Source organism: Apus apus, chromosome 4 (genome assembly GCF_020740795.1).
Source record: "Apus apus isolate bApuApu2 chromosome 4, bApuApu2.pri.cur, whole genome shotgun sequence".
In the NCBI taxonomy this organism is placed as follows: Eukaryota; Metazoa; Chordata; class Aves; order Apodiformes; family Apodidae; genus Apus; species Apus apus.
In genome coordinates this window covers 61,232,853-61,251,601 of record NC_067285.1, presented here as the reverse complement: position 1 = coordinate 61,251,601, position 18,749 = coordinate 61,232,853, and the positions used below count along the sequence as shown (strand labels likewise).

At 39.0% G+C, this 18,749-nt stretch overlaps 1 protein-coding gene across 5 annotated transcripts in view; it reads left to right on the top strand.

Moving 5' to 3' along the window:
- Positions 1-9,777: 9,777 nt before the first annotated feature.
- Positions 9,778-18,749, top strand: part of EGF (epidermal growth factor) — a 62,732-nt gene continuing 53,760 nt past the window's right edge. For all 5 annotated transcript variants that reach the window (XM_051619014.1, XM_051619012.1, XM_051619011.1 and 2 more), the window contains exon 1: positions 9,778-10,385. In XM_051619014.1, the coding sequence (XP_051474974.1) occupies positions 10,259-10,385 (127 nt within the window). In that variant the 5' untranslated portion in view covers positions 9,778-10,258. The remainder of the gene's footprint in view (positions 10,386-18,749) is intronic.

The window sequence follows — 18,749 nt, the reverse complement described above, 5'->3', positions numbered from 1 at the left end:
TGTATTCTTGTATATTATTTGTTCATTATAGTTAATATTAATTTAGAAGTTGAGGTAACTGCTTTGTAACAAGACTTGTGGAAGGGGAAACTCTAGACACAGGCTGTAGAAAATAAAATTGTTATCTTTCTGTGTCTGATGAGGCTATATATGCAAGCAGCTGTGTTATTGATACCTTTGTCTTCAAAGGAGTCTAATTCAACTGCAAAATGAGATGGGCACATGTCAAATGGGAAAAGCTACACAGTATTTGATGGCAACTGCCAGCTAGGATAGCTGGAGTGAACCTGGACAGTACTGCCTGAATGATTTTCAGTCCGAGAAGAATACTGAAACAGAAGAGGGAAATCAAATATGAAGATTATGTACTTTTATAGGATCTGTTATATTCAGAACATATCCTTGTATATATTTCTGATCCTTCACAGTTATAGGAAGCTCTAGGCAGGAGGAATTGACAAAACTTTAACTATCGGAAGTCCATTAGAGTACAACTAACTTGTGATTCACCAAAAGGTCAGGGGAACAGGCCTGGAGGAAGTTGAATTAAAATGTCACCACCTAAAAATATATCTGAAATCATGAGGTTTCTTCCTTTGATGAATATTTGGAGTAAATTCCACAAAAGGCCATGCTCTTTATGAGCTGTGTGATGCCAACCTTGCGTGGGCTGGGGATAAAACATAGAAATGGATTATGAAAAGATGCCCTAAATAACTTATTGACCACATCCTGGGAACTGGCATTTGACAATGTTTCTAAGCCCACAGCCATTTTAGCAAAAGCCAGTAGCTCAAGACTTAGAGAAGTGGTACTCCAGTTACAGTGAGGTTAATCCTGCCACACATCATGTCACGCAGCTTTCAGACACCAAGAATAAGCATGCACAAATAGGCAGAGTGCCTGGCAAGAGGTTGGGCTATGGGAGAGATTCAGAAGATGCTTCCACTTCTTGAAACTTTCAGCAATGTGACAGGTAGATCGTAAGTCACTTGTGGTGTTGATTAAATAATAAGAAAAAGTGCCCCTATCTTAAAACTTATCTGAAAAAAACCCAAAACGTTACCAGGAAAGTCTCTAAGAATGTCTGACTGTCTATTAAGGAGGCCATAGATGACTGAGATTTTCAGCATGATAAAAGAGCCTGTGAACATGCAACCAAACAGCCTCCTTTTATCACTGTACAAACCTGGTGAGTGTAAGTAACCACTGATGACCATGGACAGATGAAAACTATCCATGTTTGTTGTTTTTTTTGAGTTGGCCTCAATAGCTATCAGGGATCTGTGTTCTGCCTGGCACTTTTGTGAAAGAGGAGGAAGCTTTTTGTTTATGTGCAGCAGTTTCGTAGCCTTTCCACCATCCTCAAATGTCAGCAGTTTCTGAGAAGCAAAGCTGCCATAATGTTGATCATCACAGAGCTTAACATAGCCACTGTCTAAGTCAGGAGGCTGAAGAAAGGAAAAGTGACTGCCATTTATGATGTAGCATATCATTTCCTTCTGTGGTGTTGGTTGAATACTCTTTCTGGTTTTGAGGAAATTCTGCTTCTCAATAGCTCTGTAATTCAGCTGGTCACAGAAAAGCAATTGCTTTGGGTTCAGCACTTCTATTACTTCTAGTCATAATCACTTAGCCTGAGCACTGATGGCCAAGAGCTTTGTGTTTTTTGTAAGGTTTTTTTTTGTGTGTGGCGGGGTTTTTTTGTTTTTGTTTTCATTTTTCCTTTGTGTTTCTTCTTCTAAGATACTGAATAGTAGCCACAAAGATGATCCAAGGGCTGAAGAGTTGAGGCTGTTCAGCCTGGAGAAGAGAAAGCTCCAGGGAGACCCTATAGCAGCCTACCAGGGCCTACAGGACAGCTAGAAAGGCATTTCTTACAAGGGCGTGTAATGATAAGACATGGGGAAACAGTTTTAAGCTGAAAGAGTAGATGGGAGTTTGATACTGACTTCAGTTAGCTCAGCATCAGTTTCTTCTTCATGTCTGGAAGCAAGGAGCTGTAACTCTGGGTATGTAATGCTGGAATATGTTGCCTGTGATCCAGCAACATTTCAGGAGAGTCCCTGCCCTTGGTCTGAATGTTTTGCAGCAATGAGCAGCTATGAGCATTGAGAAAGGGATGCAAGAATGAGTGTCTTTTACTTCTCTGCCAACATACATAAAGTAGGTTCTTCTGTAAATCTCTCTAGAGTTATATAGATGATGTTAGAATTTTACTGTTTGGCCCAGATATTTTAGGTATTTAGGCTTTTTCATACTATATGTTCTGCCCTTCCTGTCAGCCCAGTTCTAAATAAGGCAGTCAAATGCAAATGTGCATATGAAGATGTTCCTTTAGCATTGACAAACACATGCAAAGTCTCAGAATAGATCTGCCATGCCCCTCTCCCCTTACTAGAGTCCTGTTTCATTTTGGAAAACTGGACACCTATGGCTAATTTTCAAAGCCCTGCCCAAGAAGTACACCAAGCCATCTCCTCTGGGCATTGCTGAGAAGGATTTGGGTGGGTACCCGCTATTATAATTGTGTCCTAATGCTCAGTTGACCTTAACTGCAATAGGATTGCAATATCATAAAGAATGGCCCTCAAGTACTCTAGTGTTTAAATAAAAAAACTATAGTAGGTTGAGTTAGATATTAGAGATGGTGATTTGGACTGTGTCTGTTCTTACTGTGGTTTTAGTTTGGTCACTTGTGAAGTGACTTGAGAGTGTGAAATATTTTTTCATTTAATGTATAAGGCAGTGAGTCTTCAAAATGTTCTCTTAAAGTAATAAGCTAGTTGGTAAATTGCTACTGATGTAGTATGTTAATACTAATGAAGTCACAGAAGGCTTCTGTGTATTTTTCTCAGCAATAATAGGAATTTTATTATAGTATACTTAGCCTGCACTTCAAGAAATAGAGGTTCCTAAAATATAGTGTAATGACTTTTGGTAGAAATTAAATATAAATATGAACTTACCTCCTTTGAAGGAAATGTGTCTTTACTGTGCTTTTCTGTATAGAAGTAAAATTGCACCGCATTCTGAGAGTAACAAATGATACTTAAATTTTTTAGTGTTTTGCAACACCACATAGCAGGGAGATAATTTTTTTGTTTCCGATGCAACTAATGTACAAACCCAAATTAATTTTATCTTTTTTCTTCTATTTTGTGGCCTAGTGTTTTCTTTCTATGTGATCTTAGCAGTAATACATTAAAACTTACTTTGCAATTTTGAATACTACTTCACGTACAAGGACCTCAGTGCACTTTGTAACAGCTATTATATGGGTGATAACCTTAATGCAAAAGGGAATTATTTTCGATTATGAAAAGGTTAATAGTGAGGTGAACACATCTCGTGCAGTACGCCAAGATCATGCAGGAAGCCTGTGGCAGAGGTATATGTGGAATGAAGAAATCTTAATACGCTATGCATATGGTTATAGCAGCCACAGAATTTGTCTGTGCATCCATAGACATTTCCATTTACAAAGTCTAGCTGTGCCTGACTTCATAGTTGCTTTTCCCAGTTTGTCAGTTGACAGCCTAATGCAAAGCAAAGGCTACTCCAGCCAATATGTACTGACAATGATGTATTTCAGGAATCTGTTCACTCCCTCTCCAGTGAGGCAGGCATTTCTCATTGCTGTGCAGCTGAGTAGACAATCTGTAAGAATGGATGTGATTGTTAATGACTGCTTTGCTTGCTGTTTGTTGCCTCTGCAACCACTGGTGTGCTGCTCTGATACTACATAATGTTCCCTGGTGCTTAATGCTTAACCCAGTGCTTAGTACTTGCTTGACCAGTCCCTGAAGCCAAGCCTTTGTTAGGTCGGTTTTCTTCAAAAAAACAGGTGGAATAATACTGTTTCTGATTTCTACAGGTAAGCTCAGGAACTTCCTGTAGCGCAGTAGCGTTTTACAGGGCTCCAGATGCAGAGGCACTACAGAGAGCTGTTTCTCCCCTTTCTGAAATCACCTTTGTCACTTGAGTCTGAACTGGAGCCTTTGTATTCCCTCTTCCATCAACAATACAGGATCTGTTTGAAGCTTTGGAGTATGCAGAATTGTTACCTAAAAGTTATATATATAATGTAGGCTATTCCTTGCACTTGGCACGCCTGCCTTTTTCCCCACTGCTCTTCTCTCCTTGTCCCTGTCTAGATGGAGAATTGACAGCTGTGGCCTCAAGCAGGGTGTGTTTGTTAGCTGCAGGATTTGGATGCCAAGTTCTGGGATATCATTCTCTCAGTGGCATTTGGGTCAGCGATAGGCTCTGGCATTGCACTGCCTGCAGCTGTGAGGCTCTCTCTGAGGTGGTGTCGGGTCAAGCTGCCTCCTCCATGGCAGAGCCCCCTGTGGAACACTTGCCACTTTCTGTATCATCCACTTCCTGATATGGTATAAGAAATCTACATGCAGGACTCTCATGGCCACTGTGGGTAGGGTCTGACAACCACAAAATGTTTTGCTTTAGATCTGTACTGGGCCTGTAATATTATCTCACACAGTAAATGCCATCACATGGAAAACTTTGCTTCCAGTGCAAGCTTACTTTCAGCAGGCTCTAGGCAAATTCTTCAGGAGATTTTCAGGGCTCAAGTATTTGTTAATTAGGACATAGTTACTTCTGGAGAGCTTCTGAATCTGTTCTATGAGTTGTAGGGAAATGGATGTTCCCATCAGTTAGTGATGTATTTTATTGCACTTGCTCTAGGTTGCCCACCCATTCACTGATGAAACCTGGCACCAGCTACATGGCCACGTACAGAAAAATTTCCAGAAACAGAATGTTTCTGGAACATTCTGGAACAAACAGTGGTTTGCAGCATGCTCAGGAAGTCATCACTTCCTTCAGAGAGTTTGAGTGTAGCAGCAACTGGAAGCATCCTGCAGTCTGCTCGCAGGAGCTTAGTACCAGGCACTGACAACTTGTCTGTTAGTTCCAGTCTTTTGAGTTCATCTCAGATGCTTTTGCTGTGGAAAGCAGACTGACTATAATAATGCCTGGTTTTATTCTACTTTTATTTACTGTCTATCTAGTTTGCTTCTGCCTTTGACATGTGATACACAGGTGTGAGCTTGTGCAGGTGTATGTTTTTGTGTAGATATGCCAAACTGGTGTAATGGACACACCAGATGAAATGGGATTAATCCAACAAAGTAAATTAAACTGGTAAATGCAGGGATTCTGTTCCACATAGCCAGCAAGGCAGCTGTAAAACAAAACCAAAATGTTTCCTGGTGTTGTGTGTTTGTTTTTTTTTTTCTAACAAACATCATGGTCATAAGAAGAGTGAACCATCTGAAAAGGTCTGTAATGCAGAGACAACAGTTGACTGAGAAAGTAATTTTAATTATTCATCTTCCCAGCCTTATAGGATAAAAAGGCTAAAACTAACAATGCTTGTGATAGATGGATTCCAAATAAGAACCTATGGACTGGTACTTAAAATCCTGGTCTTACTGGTATCAGTGGAAATGGTGAATGCTCAACAACTCTGAAAATCGATGAAATTGGATTTCAGCCAGTGCTTTTGTCCCAAGAGAAGAGATCTATTAGAGTGGCTGTTCTAGTACATGTGCTAGAAATCATGTTGCTGTGGGTGAAAGAGAGCTAACCCTGGGCAGAAACAGCAAAAAAAACCCCACACATGGAGAGGATACATTTTTTTACTCTGATAGTGAAGTAATGGCATACCTGTTACCAAGATCCTTAAATGTTCTCATGTAGAAAGCTGCATAGACATTATTAATGGTAACAAATTACCTGCTTTTTCTTCAGTTTTATCTCCACTTCAGCGAGCCAAATGACTGTTTCAACCAGCTATTTTAACTACTCCTTTATATCTGCTAACATAGAGGCCTAATGTAGTCATCTAACATTGATAAATGTTGTAAGTCATCAATGTGCTGTGTGGCTTCCTTGGAATGTTTCACTCTTGTTCTGACTGGATACGAAAGAGAGCATATTTAACTTACTTTCTGCATCCTTCTGTGGATTCCAGTGTGGTCTAGCTGATGATATAAGTATTCACTGTACAGCAACTGGTGAAAGGTGCCTATAAAAATGTTAATGTAAAACTGCTTAAAAAAGATAATATCAATTTTTTGTTGTCTTTTTTCCTTAAGATCAGATTTTGGTAGGAAAAATTGTACCCTTAGCCAAAAAGACATGAGACTCAAACTACCAAAAAAATTCCAGTGAGTATTTGTCAGTTTGTGAAACTGACTGCTGTGAAACAAATGGAGACAACTGGAAAGAGATTACCTACAATAACACTTGGTTTTCATAAAGCTTTAATGATTTAAACCCCCACTCTTTAATTAAGTTTACTAATAAATTAAATTACAGCATCCTTTCAGACAAATATAATCTCTAAATTGCTGAAGTGAACGAGTGACATGCTTGAGGACAAAACTGGAATGGCTGTCATAACTAGGGAGGAGATTTCAGGCATTCTTGGCTTTTAGAGATCACTGGAAGGTGCCATTCTCTCATGCTGTGCCTCCCTCTGCTCTGTCTGACAGCAATTTGATATGGCATTATGTCCCTTTTGGCAGGATTCTACATGATGCAGGCTCAACCTGCTGAAATGATGTTAGCAGTACTGTATTGAGCACTGCCATGTCAGGGTGATCCGAGTCAGCCAGCCCCACGCTGCCCTGAGATCAGGCTTCAGTTAGTAGGTGTAAGACACAGGTTACAAAAATGTCCTGCATTTTTCCTGAAGGCTCTCAGAAATCCCCGGTATCACCGTAAAAGTTGCTTGTGTCAATCACCAGCTGCACTGGTGACAATACCTTTTCTGACAGTTTGGCATGTACATGAACATGTTGACCCAGGGGCTGGCAGATTCCCTGGGGCCACTGGGGGAGGATCTGAGTGTCCCTCACAGCTCTGTGCTATTTGTGCTAGAGATAGGCACTACACATTTCCTGTGCTATTTCAGTAAAGTCTTGCGTTTAATTGTTAACCTGTGTTGGTGACAATTTGGTTTGTGATGTCTATAAAATATAATTTTAACCAGATTAGAACATGTACAATGCTAGAATCAGACTTTCAGAGGCTGACAGAAAAAGAAGTCAAAGTGCCGACAAGCTAGTGTAACACATAGTAAGCAAGAATAAAAAACAACATATAATTTAAACAGTGTGTTAATTAAGACAATATAGATACTGAGAGCCCTGGGAAACTGAGGGAGGGCTCTCTTTTCTTTACAGTTTAGGAATAGCCTGTACATACTGCCATGGATAACAGCAGCGCTTTGTCAAGGGGAAAAGACCATCTCCATTTGAATCACTAGCTGGTCTTTACCAGCTTTGGCAAAGAAAGCCTTCCAAACCTAGCAGAGATGGTAAAAAGTCCAAAAGAAAGGAATAAAATGTTTGTTTTAGTTAATCAATATCTTCAGTCAGCAGGGCAAACTAATTATTTGCATCTGAAGTATTGGGACAGGTAATTTTAAGATCATTTGGAGTGATTCTGTGGTGAGCCTCACAAATGAGGCTACAATGGCATTTAATGTAATTTATCGTATGAGTGTTAGACTAAAGTAAATTGCTGTACTTAATACCTGTAGGCACACACAATAGTTTGCTTTGTATAAGTATGTTTGAACTAATTCTTAAATGCTAAATTACTTCAGGTGTGAAGGAATTATTGTGTGCAGTAGACTGAACCACTTGCTGAAAAATGGTATAGGGCTAATTCTGATCTGAGCTATGTTTGGTTTTTGAGGATAAAAAGAGTAATCTTGATATTAAGATATTTTTATTCTCATTTCTAAACCATTCCTATACTTCTAGGATGATAAAATTTATTACTTTATTGACCACTCTTTACCTGATTACAGTGAAGGGATCTCTTCTTCCAGAAAAGATCATTGTTATACTGGCTTCAGACTTCACTTTTACTTAAGAGATAAAAGAGAAATTTTGAGACATGCCTTTGACTGTGTTTTGAAGACAGGAAAAAAGAGAAAATGGAGAAGGATGGGGAAGACTGAAGGAGATGTCCAGAAAAGACAATGTGTCTGAGAGTGTAATAGAATATAAGTAAAACAGAAATTGCTTCTGGGTTTTCATAGGAAAGGGAGAGGTTATTCATTTTGGCTCATTCAATGAGTTTGTCTGAGCCTGCCCTGGAAGAGGTCAGGTCTGTGTTGGGGTGGCCACCCTCATGGTCTAGCAAACACTCTGCAGGAGGTTGCTCACAAAGAAGTGACACATTCCTTTTGAGCTGTTTAGTTTGTGTGTTCCCAGCTTGAACACTGAAGAAAATTGTATGAGGAGCAACCAATGGCTGCAGAATTAGTAAAAGAGGTTCATGAGGAACGTAACACAGTTCCTGGGCAGGATCCTGTAATCCTAGATGGGATTATACTGTGCTTTCACATTGGTTGCCCTTTCTTTTTCTAGGGCACTATGTGGAGAAGCAAATGCTGTTTGGCATGAGCCTGGCCCTGCATAATTTATGTTACTGTTATTGTATTTTATAGCATACAGAATAGAGTCTCGGCTCTGAACAGAGCATATGGAAATATGGCTGCCATTTGTCAGTCCAGATGTAATTAGCTGCATTAGTAGTGAAGCTTGGGCAAGCAGAATGTGCATACACACAGGCAGAAACATCAAGAAACAATTGATTTTAATGGAGAGTGGCTGAATTTATAATCAGGTTTCATGCTTCTTACTTTCTGACAGTGGAAGTCTGGACTCTTATCAATTCTGACAAATATATCTGGGAGGGGTTGGAATTCCCAGAGATAGAAGTCATACAGCTGTAGGTTACTGTCTGATGCTGCTGCTGTATCCAGCTGTTGTATTGATACTTATTCTAGTACAACACTGCAGAAAGAAAATATTTTTTAAAAAGGGAAAGAAGAAAAGGAACAGAAACAGAATGCCTCACAGTAGTTAGCTCAGCAAAGCCTGGCACAGTCAACCGTTTAAACACCCGCTTAAATCTCAGCACATTAAAAATTCAGCAAATCACTTATGCTTGTGCTTTAGAGCTTTGCCGGCCTAGGCCAAAGAACTAGGAAAAAGGAGCTTTTTTTAAACACTGGAAGAATTACGAGCTTGATGCACCTGAAATATCTCTGGCTTATGTACCTCTGCAAAACTGATGTAAAAAGAGCACTGCATCACAGCAGCAGTGCTGATATGTGTGTATAAATGACCACAACATGTGTGATAGATGCAGACTCAGAACACGTGTCCTTGGTCTCTGACAGCAGGTATTTTCCTGGAAATGCAAAAGGGCCGAATTCAGACCTGAGAGAGATTGTTGCAGCTTCTTTGAAGGCAGAATTGCAAACACATACCCTATATCTGAACTTGACCTTAAGCCAGTTTGTATTTCCAGTTGAAATAAATGGGAGAAACCAGAGGGTTTATTTCCCTTTTTGCATGAAATGTTGAGATGAAAAAGTTTGTTTCTGTGATAAAACATATAACAATATTAAAATGAACGTGGTTAATAGTGATTGAACAGGCATGGTGTAAATCTGGCTACAATCTCTGAGAAATCAAACTTAGCTAGCATGCTACAGGTACTTCTCGAGCAGGAGGGGCTGCTTTTCTAAATAGACTGTATTTATTATGGGTGGCTGGATATCTGCATTCTGGCTCGGTTCCCTGTAGTAAGTATCTGACTACATTACTATTTGCAAACACAGGGTTCACTCAAGTGGTACTAAAAAGAGAAGAGGTGGGGCAAGCAGAGCTTTAAAAAGAAAAGAGGAGTCCGTCCAAGTTTGTACGTAAAAAGCAACTGCATTTAGAGGAGGAGGGTACCTGAAGATCTCACTCCCTGTACTCTCTTGGGGGTTGAGGAGAACAGATTTCCAAATTCACTGCTTTTAAGATTTAAAGAGCAGCTTCGCTAGCTGAGAGGAAATTTGCAGTGATCCTTGTGAGCGTTGCTTTTAAGCTGTGTTAAATTTGTGGCAAGAGTGTCAGGCATTTGGTACTTGGCTTCCAAAGGAGAAAAAAAAAAAAGAAATGAAAGAGAGAGAGAAAAAAACCCGACGTGTGTGTGGAAGAAACCTCCCAGGAATTTCTTCAAGGTTGTAGTCAGACACAGTAAGAGCTAAAGTGACAAGAAAAGCAAGGCAAAGATAAAACTTGGTATTGTGATGTCTGAGTGTAAAGTGGGAGATTGCAGAAACCTTTTGGGATTTCACAAGCTCATCTTGTCCTGGATATGACTGAATACAGCTAGTTTTTCTTTAGTGACAGTTCAGAAACTCCTCAAGATCATGTTTCTATTCCTTGTTGCTTTTTTGCCAGTGTTTTTTAAAATTGGTTTTGTCAGCCTTTCAGTTCTGCAGCACTGGAACTGTCCTAACGGATACAGATTAAAGACTGGAAACTCTGCTTGTATAGGTAAGTTGCTGACTGTTCACAGATTAAGAAAGCTGCATTTGTATTCCCTTAATTGAGCTTTATAATTTTCAAATAGTTTTTTACAGATTACTTGTGTGTTGTACTGGCAGAACTGAAAGATCAGCTTCTTGATATATTTTTCTTCTCATAATGAACTAATTTCATTTACCTTCTATTTCAGTAATTTGCCTGTCAGTTTAACTCTCAGAAAGCAGGACAAACTTTTATATGATCGTTAAGCAACCTGAACTGTTTCCTAGTTACCAAAATTCCTTGTCAAAGTTTTAGGGTCTCCATATTTTTGATACATACACATGCATATATTTGTGCTTCTACGTGTGTAAACTTTGTGTATGGGTGTGTTTCTGTATGCATATTGAAAATGTTTTAATGGAGTAATTTAGTTTTAAAGTATAATAGTATATACTTAGATGTGGTCTAGATAACTTTAAAGACTATTCTTTCTGGTTTTATTGGTGCATGTAGATATGTGTGCTTATCTTTAATAATACATCTCATACAATACGTGAACTGCAGATGTGTTTGATACTGTAGTATGAAACTATGGGTGAAAGACATGATGCTATTATTAGTATTGTCACCTCCAGTGATTTGGAACCTAAAATTCAGGTTCCTATTCTTTACAAAGTATAAGACAAAGAATGACAGAACCTTTCTCCCTACCCTGTTTCCTTCAATCCATTTTTTTTAGAAAGCCAGAACCAGTGAATTTGTGGGCATTGAAGTAAGGAGATGGGGAAACAACCTGTACGGATTCAAGCAATAAGACCTAATACTTGAAGTTAATGCTTTTGCCTTAGATTGTTTGGTCTTCAGAAGCTCTGACTCAATTCTTGACATGATTCCAGTGATTTAATAACAGGTGCCTCCTCTGTGCATTCTGCCAAGAAATACCATATTGTAAGCGGAAAATAGAAGTATGCATGTTAAATGCTTTCATTTTATGAGAGGAGGAGCTTAGTGGTTTTTACATACAAATGATAAACTTGACTGAAGGTTTATCTGAGAGCCAAACACACCTAGGATGCTTCTACTCTGATGCTTGAATCCAAATGAGAAGCACACTTCTGACATTAATCTCCACGCTGGCACCTCTTACTGTGCTTATCTTCACATTGTGGAGCACTCTCAAAGTGCAGAAATTAGATTCCCTGTAGGCCAAGCTAAAGCAGAAGGTGTTCCTGTATGAGAGCATCTGTCCCCTCCGCTGTTGATGGCCATACGGTCCATGGGACCAGACTAAACCTTGTTCTCCCTAACCTCATCCTGAAATATTTGCAGTGTGTATGTCACATCCTGAGCAACTGTTGCACTTCACAAAGCTTCTCCTATAGGTTTAAACTGCTAATATGTAGGTAGCTTCCACAAGCTAATTAGGATATGCATTAGTTATGACTTCTACATTACTGTGTTATCCAATTATGAGGTCATGTGTAACAGGAGAATTCTGCTGACATGAAGGGAATTGTTTGACTATTGTTTAAGGAGTGAAAATGCTCTCCAAATATTGACATTCAAAAAGCTGCAAAGATGTTTTATTTTATTTCAGTTGACATATTTTGCATATTGATGTACCTCTCTCTTCCATTAATGGATACATAACCTGCACTGCCTTATTATTTTCTGTTGAAAATTAGATACATTCAGCTGCTGTGTGAATGGGGGGGACTCTAGGTAAAGCACTAAAACTGATGGCCAGTAGCTGAGCAAACTGCAAGAAATAGAAGAAATATTTTGTGTAAGAGCTAACGGTACTATGACATACTCTGAGTTATTCCATGTAGCAAAGAATAAATCTGGTAGGGTATCTTTATAATTAGAGACCACTGGATTACAGGGGATTAAGCAAAGGTGAAATTTTGACATGATATGTAAGACTGAAGGATGCTTTGGTTGAATGGATTTCCCCTGTTTTTTCCTTTGACCACTAGATACACAAGTTGTGTTCTGTCAGAAGATCAGATGTAAGATATTCTGGTTCATTCATTGTGTGAGATGTAGGGTGCAGAGGAAGCAAGTGGTAGGAAGTGGAGGCAGGCTTTGAAGGTAATACTGGGGATAAAAGTGGTGAGTGGGAGACATGACTCATACCACTGAACTGTGAACAATAGCAACGAGCTGGACTGTGGCTTGATGGCCATTCTTGGTGAGCTGTAATAAATATGCCAGTTGTAAAATGTTCTTTATTGTCTGTGATCATGGTGGCATCCTGCCAGCCTTAAGGGCTACCCTGAAATGAGAAGATGTCTGCTCTCTGCTAGTGAACTCTTACCAGTGACACTTACTGGGAAGTGTGCTGGCTTTTCTAGTTTTGTTTTCCATACTGCCACTACAGATGCAGGTCTAGGTCATGCTCTTCTTACATTGCTAAATAGCTCACTTCTTAATTAGTTCCTTTTATTTCTAGGGATATTCAAAGATCAAAGATGTTCTCATCCTGTGGAAGGATAATGAAACCTAACTCTAAATGTCTCACATAATTTTATACAGTTATTTTAAGAGAGATTATTTGAACCCTGACTTGGTATGCGAAGAGAGAAGAGGCCTTTCAGAGGGGCTGTGTGTCCCATATCAGCAAGATTCATAAGAGAGAAAGTATGGGAGAACAGATCATGAGGTCAGAACAAGACTAGCCTGGTGAATATATCAGGTTATCAGAAAGTTATGGTAGAGCTGGAAGCATTTCTGCCATTTTTGACATTGCCATCTTGATTTAATAATTTATTTTAAGCTAATGTCAGGACTAGGGATTCAGTCACTTTTAAATAACTCATCCTTCTTAGACATCAGTGAAAACATAGAATCTTCTACCTTAAAAGAAAAATGGTCTGGGCTACACAGAAGTTATTATTCCTACATGGTAAAAATGCGGTCCTGGGAAATCTTTGATTTTTAACATATTTGACCATATAAGCATTAATGGTACACCAGCCCCATGTCTGTTGGAATCTGTTGCCAGTGCACTCCTGAAGTACTACTTTAACAAAACTTGTTTTATTTTCTCATGGTATAGAGATACTTTCCCCTGTGAGACCAAAAAGTTTCCCACATTGCACTGTTTATCTGAAGAATCACCTAAAGCAGCCCCTTGTATTATCAATTTTAGACTAGTTACTGGAGTCTGTAAGTCTTCGGCTACCCTAGGTAAATATGTTATGTTCTGGATACTGCAGGACCAGAGGTGTACTTTGGCATCCGGGTTGACTTTGAATACTCACTTTGTACGTTTTAAAAGTGAAAGAATATAGTTATTTAAAAACAAATACAGAATTTTAATTTTTTTTTTTGAAGAAGGCAAAACACAACTCACATTGTTGAAGTTTTATGTAACTGAAGATTCTTAAATTCTGCACATCTCTACTACTGTCATTAACTGATCAGACTTTGTCACTTCTTCAGGGCTAGCATGCTGCACATTCTTACAGAGCTACAGCCTGCAATTGAAGGTGACAACTGCAGCTATCTGGGTCAGCTCTTTTGGTTAGATGCTTCTTCCAGTGTTTGAAGCTTTCCTTCCTTCTTTCTTATTGTTTGCCATTCTTCTGCCATGCAGAACTGGTGATGCAGAATATTAAGCTATTTCTTTCTGTATTACGTCTTTAAATTCACCTTAATTAGCTAAATCCTGGCTTCCCTTTGCTCCATGTAGCTTTCTGAAGACATACTGTTAAAATCTCTGAAGTTGTACTCTGAGAAATAAAAAATGCCAAAACCTTACTAATTCACAGCTGTCCTTTCTTTAAAAGCATCGCATTGGCAACAGTAGGAGCCAATGAAATGGGGAACCTATTGTCTACCCATGTCATGACATAGGGATAAACCTACTGAGACCCCACTGTATCCTTCTGAATTTCAGAAGAACTACAGTCAAGGAATGATTCTTTCCTTATTTTCAGTAGCTGTCTTCCAGCTAGCTCACTTCATATTATATTGCTTTGTGGAAAGATCCTTGAAAATATCGTTCCCAAGTAGTGTTAGGAATTTTTGAACATGGGTCTAAACCCACTGACCAATTAATGAGATGAGTCCCATTGAATTCTCTGGAAGTTGAATCTGGCTGAATGTGGACAAATACTATCTTTAGTCATAAAAACTCAAGATAAAAATAGGAAGGAGGTGAAAATATTACAAGAAATGACAGAAATGGCATCACACACCACATGTAGCTTAATCCTGATGAGACCTAAGGCACAGACTCCAGGACCAGTGTCTAATGCTGTGAGACTCATAATTATTTTGCTCAGTGGAAAATAGCAAATATTAATTATGTGTTCTCTTTTGAACAAAACTTACTACCTTTTAGTCCTTCTAATCCCTTTCTAGTTCTAATTTGAAACCTGATTTTAAAAATAGCTGGATGACAGTATTTGCTGGTGCCTTTTGAAGAGGGCCAGATGACAGCCTTGGGAACTTCATCTTTGAAAGGCAAGCCAGTAACGATGTGTTGAAAGTTGCAGGATCCAGGGGGTTGAGGTCCATTCTATAATGACTAATTTACACACAGAATTTATTTTGAAGACAAAACCAAGTGTATTTTTTTCCATTCTAGTGCCCAAACCCTTGACATCTGAAACTAGAAAGGTAGAAAACTAAAGATATTGTAGTCCCTTGAGAACTTTTTTGCCATTTCTCTTCTAGATGTCTCTGAGTGGTTTCTGAATTTTCCTTCCATTCCAAATTTAATTCTATTTTATACTTGGTTAAATCATATGATTTCTCTTGCTATCATATCTGTGATATAATCACCTCTGTGTCTCAAGACTGGAAGAGTCCAGGAGCTGATAATCACCTCATTATATTCACATTGTATTTCTTATCATAGTATTTGAGCAGTGCACATCCTCTATCATCTCACAAACTGTGAGTGATCAGGTTGTACTTTAAACCTCATTCAAAATTAGAGATAAAGATACTGAGCTGTGTCTCATCTGCTTTATTGTGGTCTGCTGACAGAGCATCTTTTTCCATTTCTGGCTATCTCCTGTTCTTTGAGCTCAACACTTTTAGCAAAACAGATAAATAGGATGGGCTCCCTTCTTTGTAGCAGAGATTAAATTTCATGTTTGACCTTCTTGAAAAGAGTATGGTGCTGGCTAGATATAGAAGATTGAATTAATCCCCAGTCCAGCTTCACAAGAACAAAATTTGAGTGAGGGTATTTGACTGCGTGTATCTGCACATGTATATTTTATGTATAAGATGTATATATACTTGGAGCCATAATGAAACACAAGTTCTGGGTCACTGTGGTTTCTCTGTATCCCTGCCAGGCATACTAATGCTTCACCTTCTACAACCAGAGCATTTCTCAGGACTCTCAACAAAGTAGCATATTTGTATGCAAAGTCATTGAGAGCTGCCAACATCATGATGACATGATTCATCGCTTTTGCTGATTCTCAAGGCATTTTTTGCATAAAGAAGCCTTTGAGAACTGAGCAGAACCTCATTCTTCCTTTCAGGGCTGGCTGTCAGGGCACTGCAGACAGCTTTTGTGCTCCCTAAGCCGATTCCTTTCACAGGGTTAAGTTCCCACTGAGGGATGTGGTTGCCAGGACACATAAAACAACTATAGCAAGATGCAATGCCGTGCTTTGCTTTGGCACTAAGAGTGCAGGTGAGGACACTGCTGCTTACACCTGATGGATTGTTTTGTGATAGAGTTCTCCTAGACCTTAAGAAACAGAACATTTTAGAAGTTTTATTATATTTTTTTTTTTACTTTAAGCAAAGAAGAGCACCCTCTTCCTTTGTTAATGCCATAAAAGCTGAATGTTCAGAGCATTGCAGCATGTTTTACAATAGTGCTGTGTCTGTTGCCTCTTCCCATTTGCTGCTAGAAGGGGCATTCACCAGTGGCTGAGCTGCTGATCCCCTTCTCTTTTATTAGGCAGTTATTCCCTCGCTACAGCCTTTCTTCAGTTGGGAAGTTTGCTCCCTTTTCAGTATGTGTGGCATTTGCTTTACTATGTGAGCTCTGGTGGTGATGAAAAGGGGCAGACTGATAAACTTGAAATCCTCTCTTCACAGTTTTTCTTGGTAGCTAGTTCCCTTAGTGCATCACACTTCCCATTAAAATGTGAATTTAATGTCTAAATTTGATTTCCCTGGCTCTGTTCTCAGCCATCAGTCCTTGTTAAATCTGCAAAAGATTAGGATCCTTCAGAAAGGTACTTTTTCTTTGTGAAGGTATTTATAGTCTGTGATCAATCCTTCTCCCAAGCTTCTTTCTGATAATCTAATCAGATTGAGATCTTTAAGTGTCTCCTAGAAAGGCACTTTTCCTTACCCTCGAATCAGGCTTTTTATCCTTGTTGTATAGACTTTCTAATTTTTCAGGATCCTTTAGCGACCTGTATCTGAGAAATACAAACAGCATGCCAGTGTGGTCTGACCACCGCCATATGCGGAAGTAAAATTGTTTTCCCACGGCCATTCAATTTCTCCTGTGTTTTTATGTGTGGTAATTTGAATTTTCTTGCCCAGTGATATGCTAAGAGTTCAGCTTTCTGTCCAGAATGAATACAAATCCTTTCCAGGATAAACCGTCTTCCAAATACAGTATGTAGGTTAGGCCTGTCTTTCTTATTTAATGTGCTCCTTATTGTGATTGAATATTAGTTCTTTCATCAGTGTTTCACATTGCATAATCAAATGATCTCTGTCTTTAACAATCTTATCTCTACACAGTTGCATTTATCCTCCATAGTTGTGATTTCATCAGAGAAATAACACTGGTTATTTAACAAGCCACTGTTTTCATAAAAGGATATTGATTAGCCTTCATCAATGGAGTCTAGCACCTGCTTTTATAGTGGTGGCTAGTCAGCCAGTTACTTCATTTGAAAACCAGCGCATCAGGGAGAGATACAGCGTTCATGCCTGTAGACTCCTTCCCATCTCTGCTGATACTGACAGCAGCTGTGACAATGAGATGAGGTCACTAGAGTCCTTCTTTATGGCTTATCAAAGAGCCCTTTTATTTTAATTAAATCCACACAATGTGAGCCAGAAGTAGCTAGTTCTAAACTGGCAACCTGGAGCTCACAGTTTCTGCAGCCACTTGTAAACTTGCCAGTCAAACCTTGCTAGAGGGGATTTGGAGGAGTTACTCCTTTAATACTGTGGAGAATGGCATGTACATTCCTTGTACGTGTGGGAAAATATGCATCTGAAAGCTGATTGATTGAAGAAGATTGTGGGTTAGTATTAGAGTACTTTATGGAATTAAGCTGCTGAAAATGCTTTTGCTTTACCTTCATAATCTGTTCAACAGAAATCAGTTGCATGCGCTCTGATTAAGTTTCATTCATAGTCAAATTAGTTCATCTGCTGTGTGGAACATAACGTTACAGGAAAACTCTGAAAACAGTACTTAAATGTTCCCTAGTCTGTACAGACACGTTAGGTGGCTGTAAAGCAATGTCATTATTTTTTAACAGCTTTGGTAACTGACACAGAAGACACCCCTGAACACTTCTGCTCCATGTGGGTATTTTTTAAGCAATTAAAGTAGACAGTGATCCAGACCCATGGAATATCAGAGATCTGGTAGCTTAGCTCTGCCTAGGTTGCTGAGAAGGTTTCAAAGTGCTGGTGTGAGTTGGTTAAATTGCAATTCCTTGTAGTTATCATGAGGTGCCATTTCTGACCTCCTTTGAACTAGGGGAATCCTCACCTAACACTCACAGATCTCCTGAAGCGCTGTGATAATTTGCACTTCATTCAAATGATCATCTAAGAGAATTTACCCAAGGAGAAGCTCTTCTTCTGTTGTCCTGAATTCTTGATCAGGAATACAGAAAAAAAAATAAATTAAAAATTGTGAGCTATACTTGGAAAAACTCAGTATACATGTAGATGTCATTATGAACCAATGTCCTTTGGTGACTTAATCAAATGTGTCTCTTTAAAATAACTTGTGTTGATTCCTTTTTTATTGTGTGTGCAAAGTTAGATGCTAAAATCCAGAACAAAAGCCACTGATACCAAAAAATACTGCTCCTTAGAGCAATGCTCACAGTGGCTATATGAGAAATATCCCTGGATATGGTACTGCTAGGTGTCGAGCACCTCAAGAAGTTGTTATCAGATGCATCTATTTGCAGTAGGAACTGAAGTTTTCATAAATTTTCTGGGACAATCAACCCCCGCCAAAGGAGTTAAATTCTTTCCCCCCTTGGTGCCAATGTATGCTTCTCAATTATGTCTTTTTTAAAAAAAATAAGGTCTGTAATTTAGGACTTTATTAATAGTTATTGCTTCAAGCTCTGGTAAAACACTGTAAATACATAATTATCTTTTAATTCTTAAAGGCTCTAGCCTAATCTATCAGTTAAAACC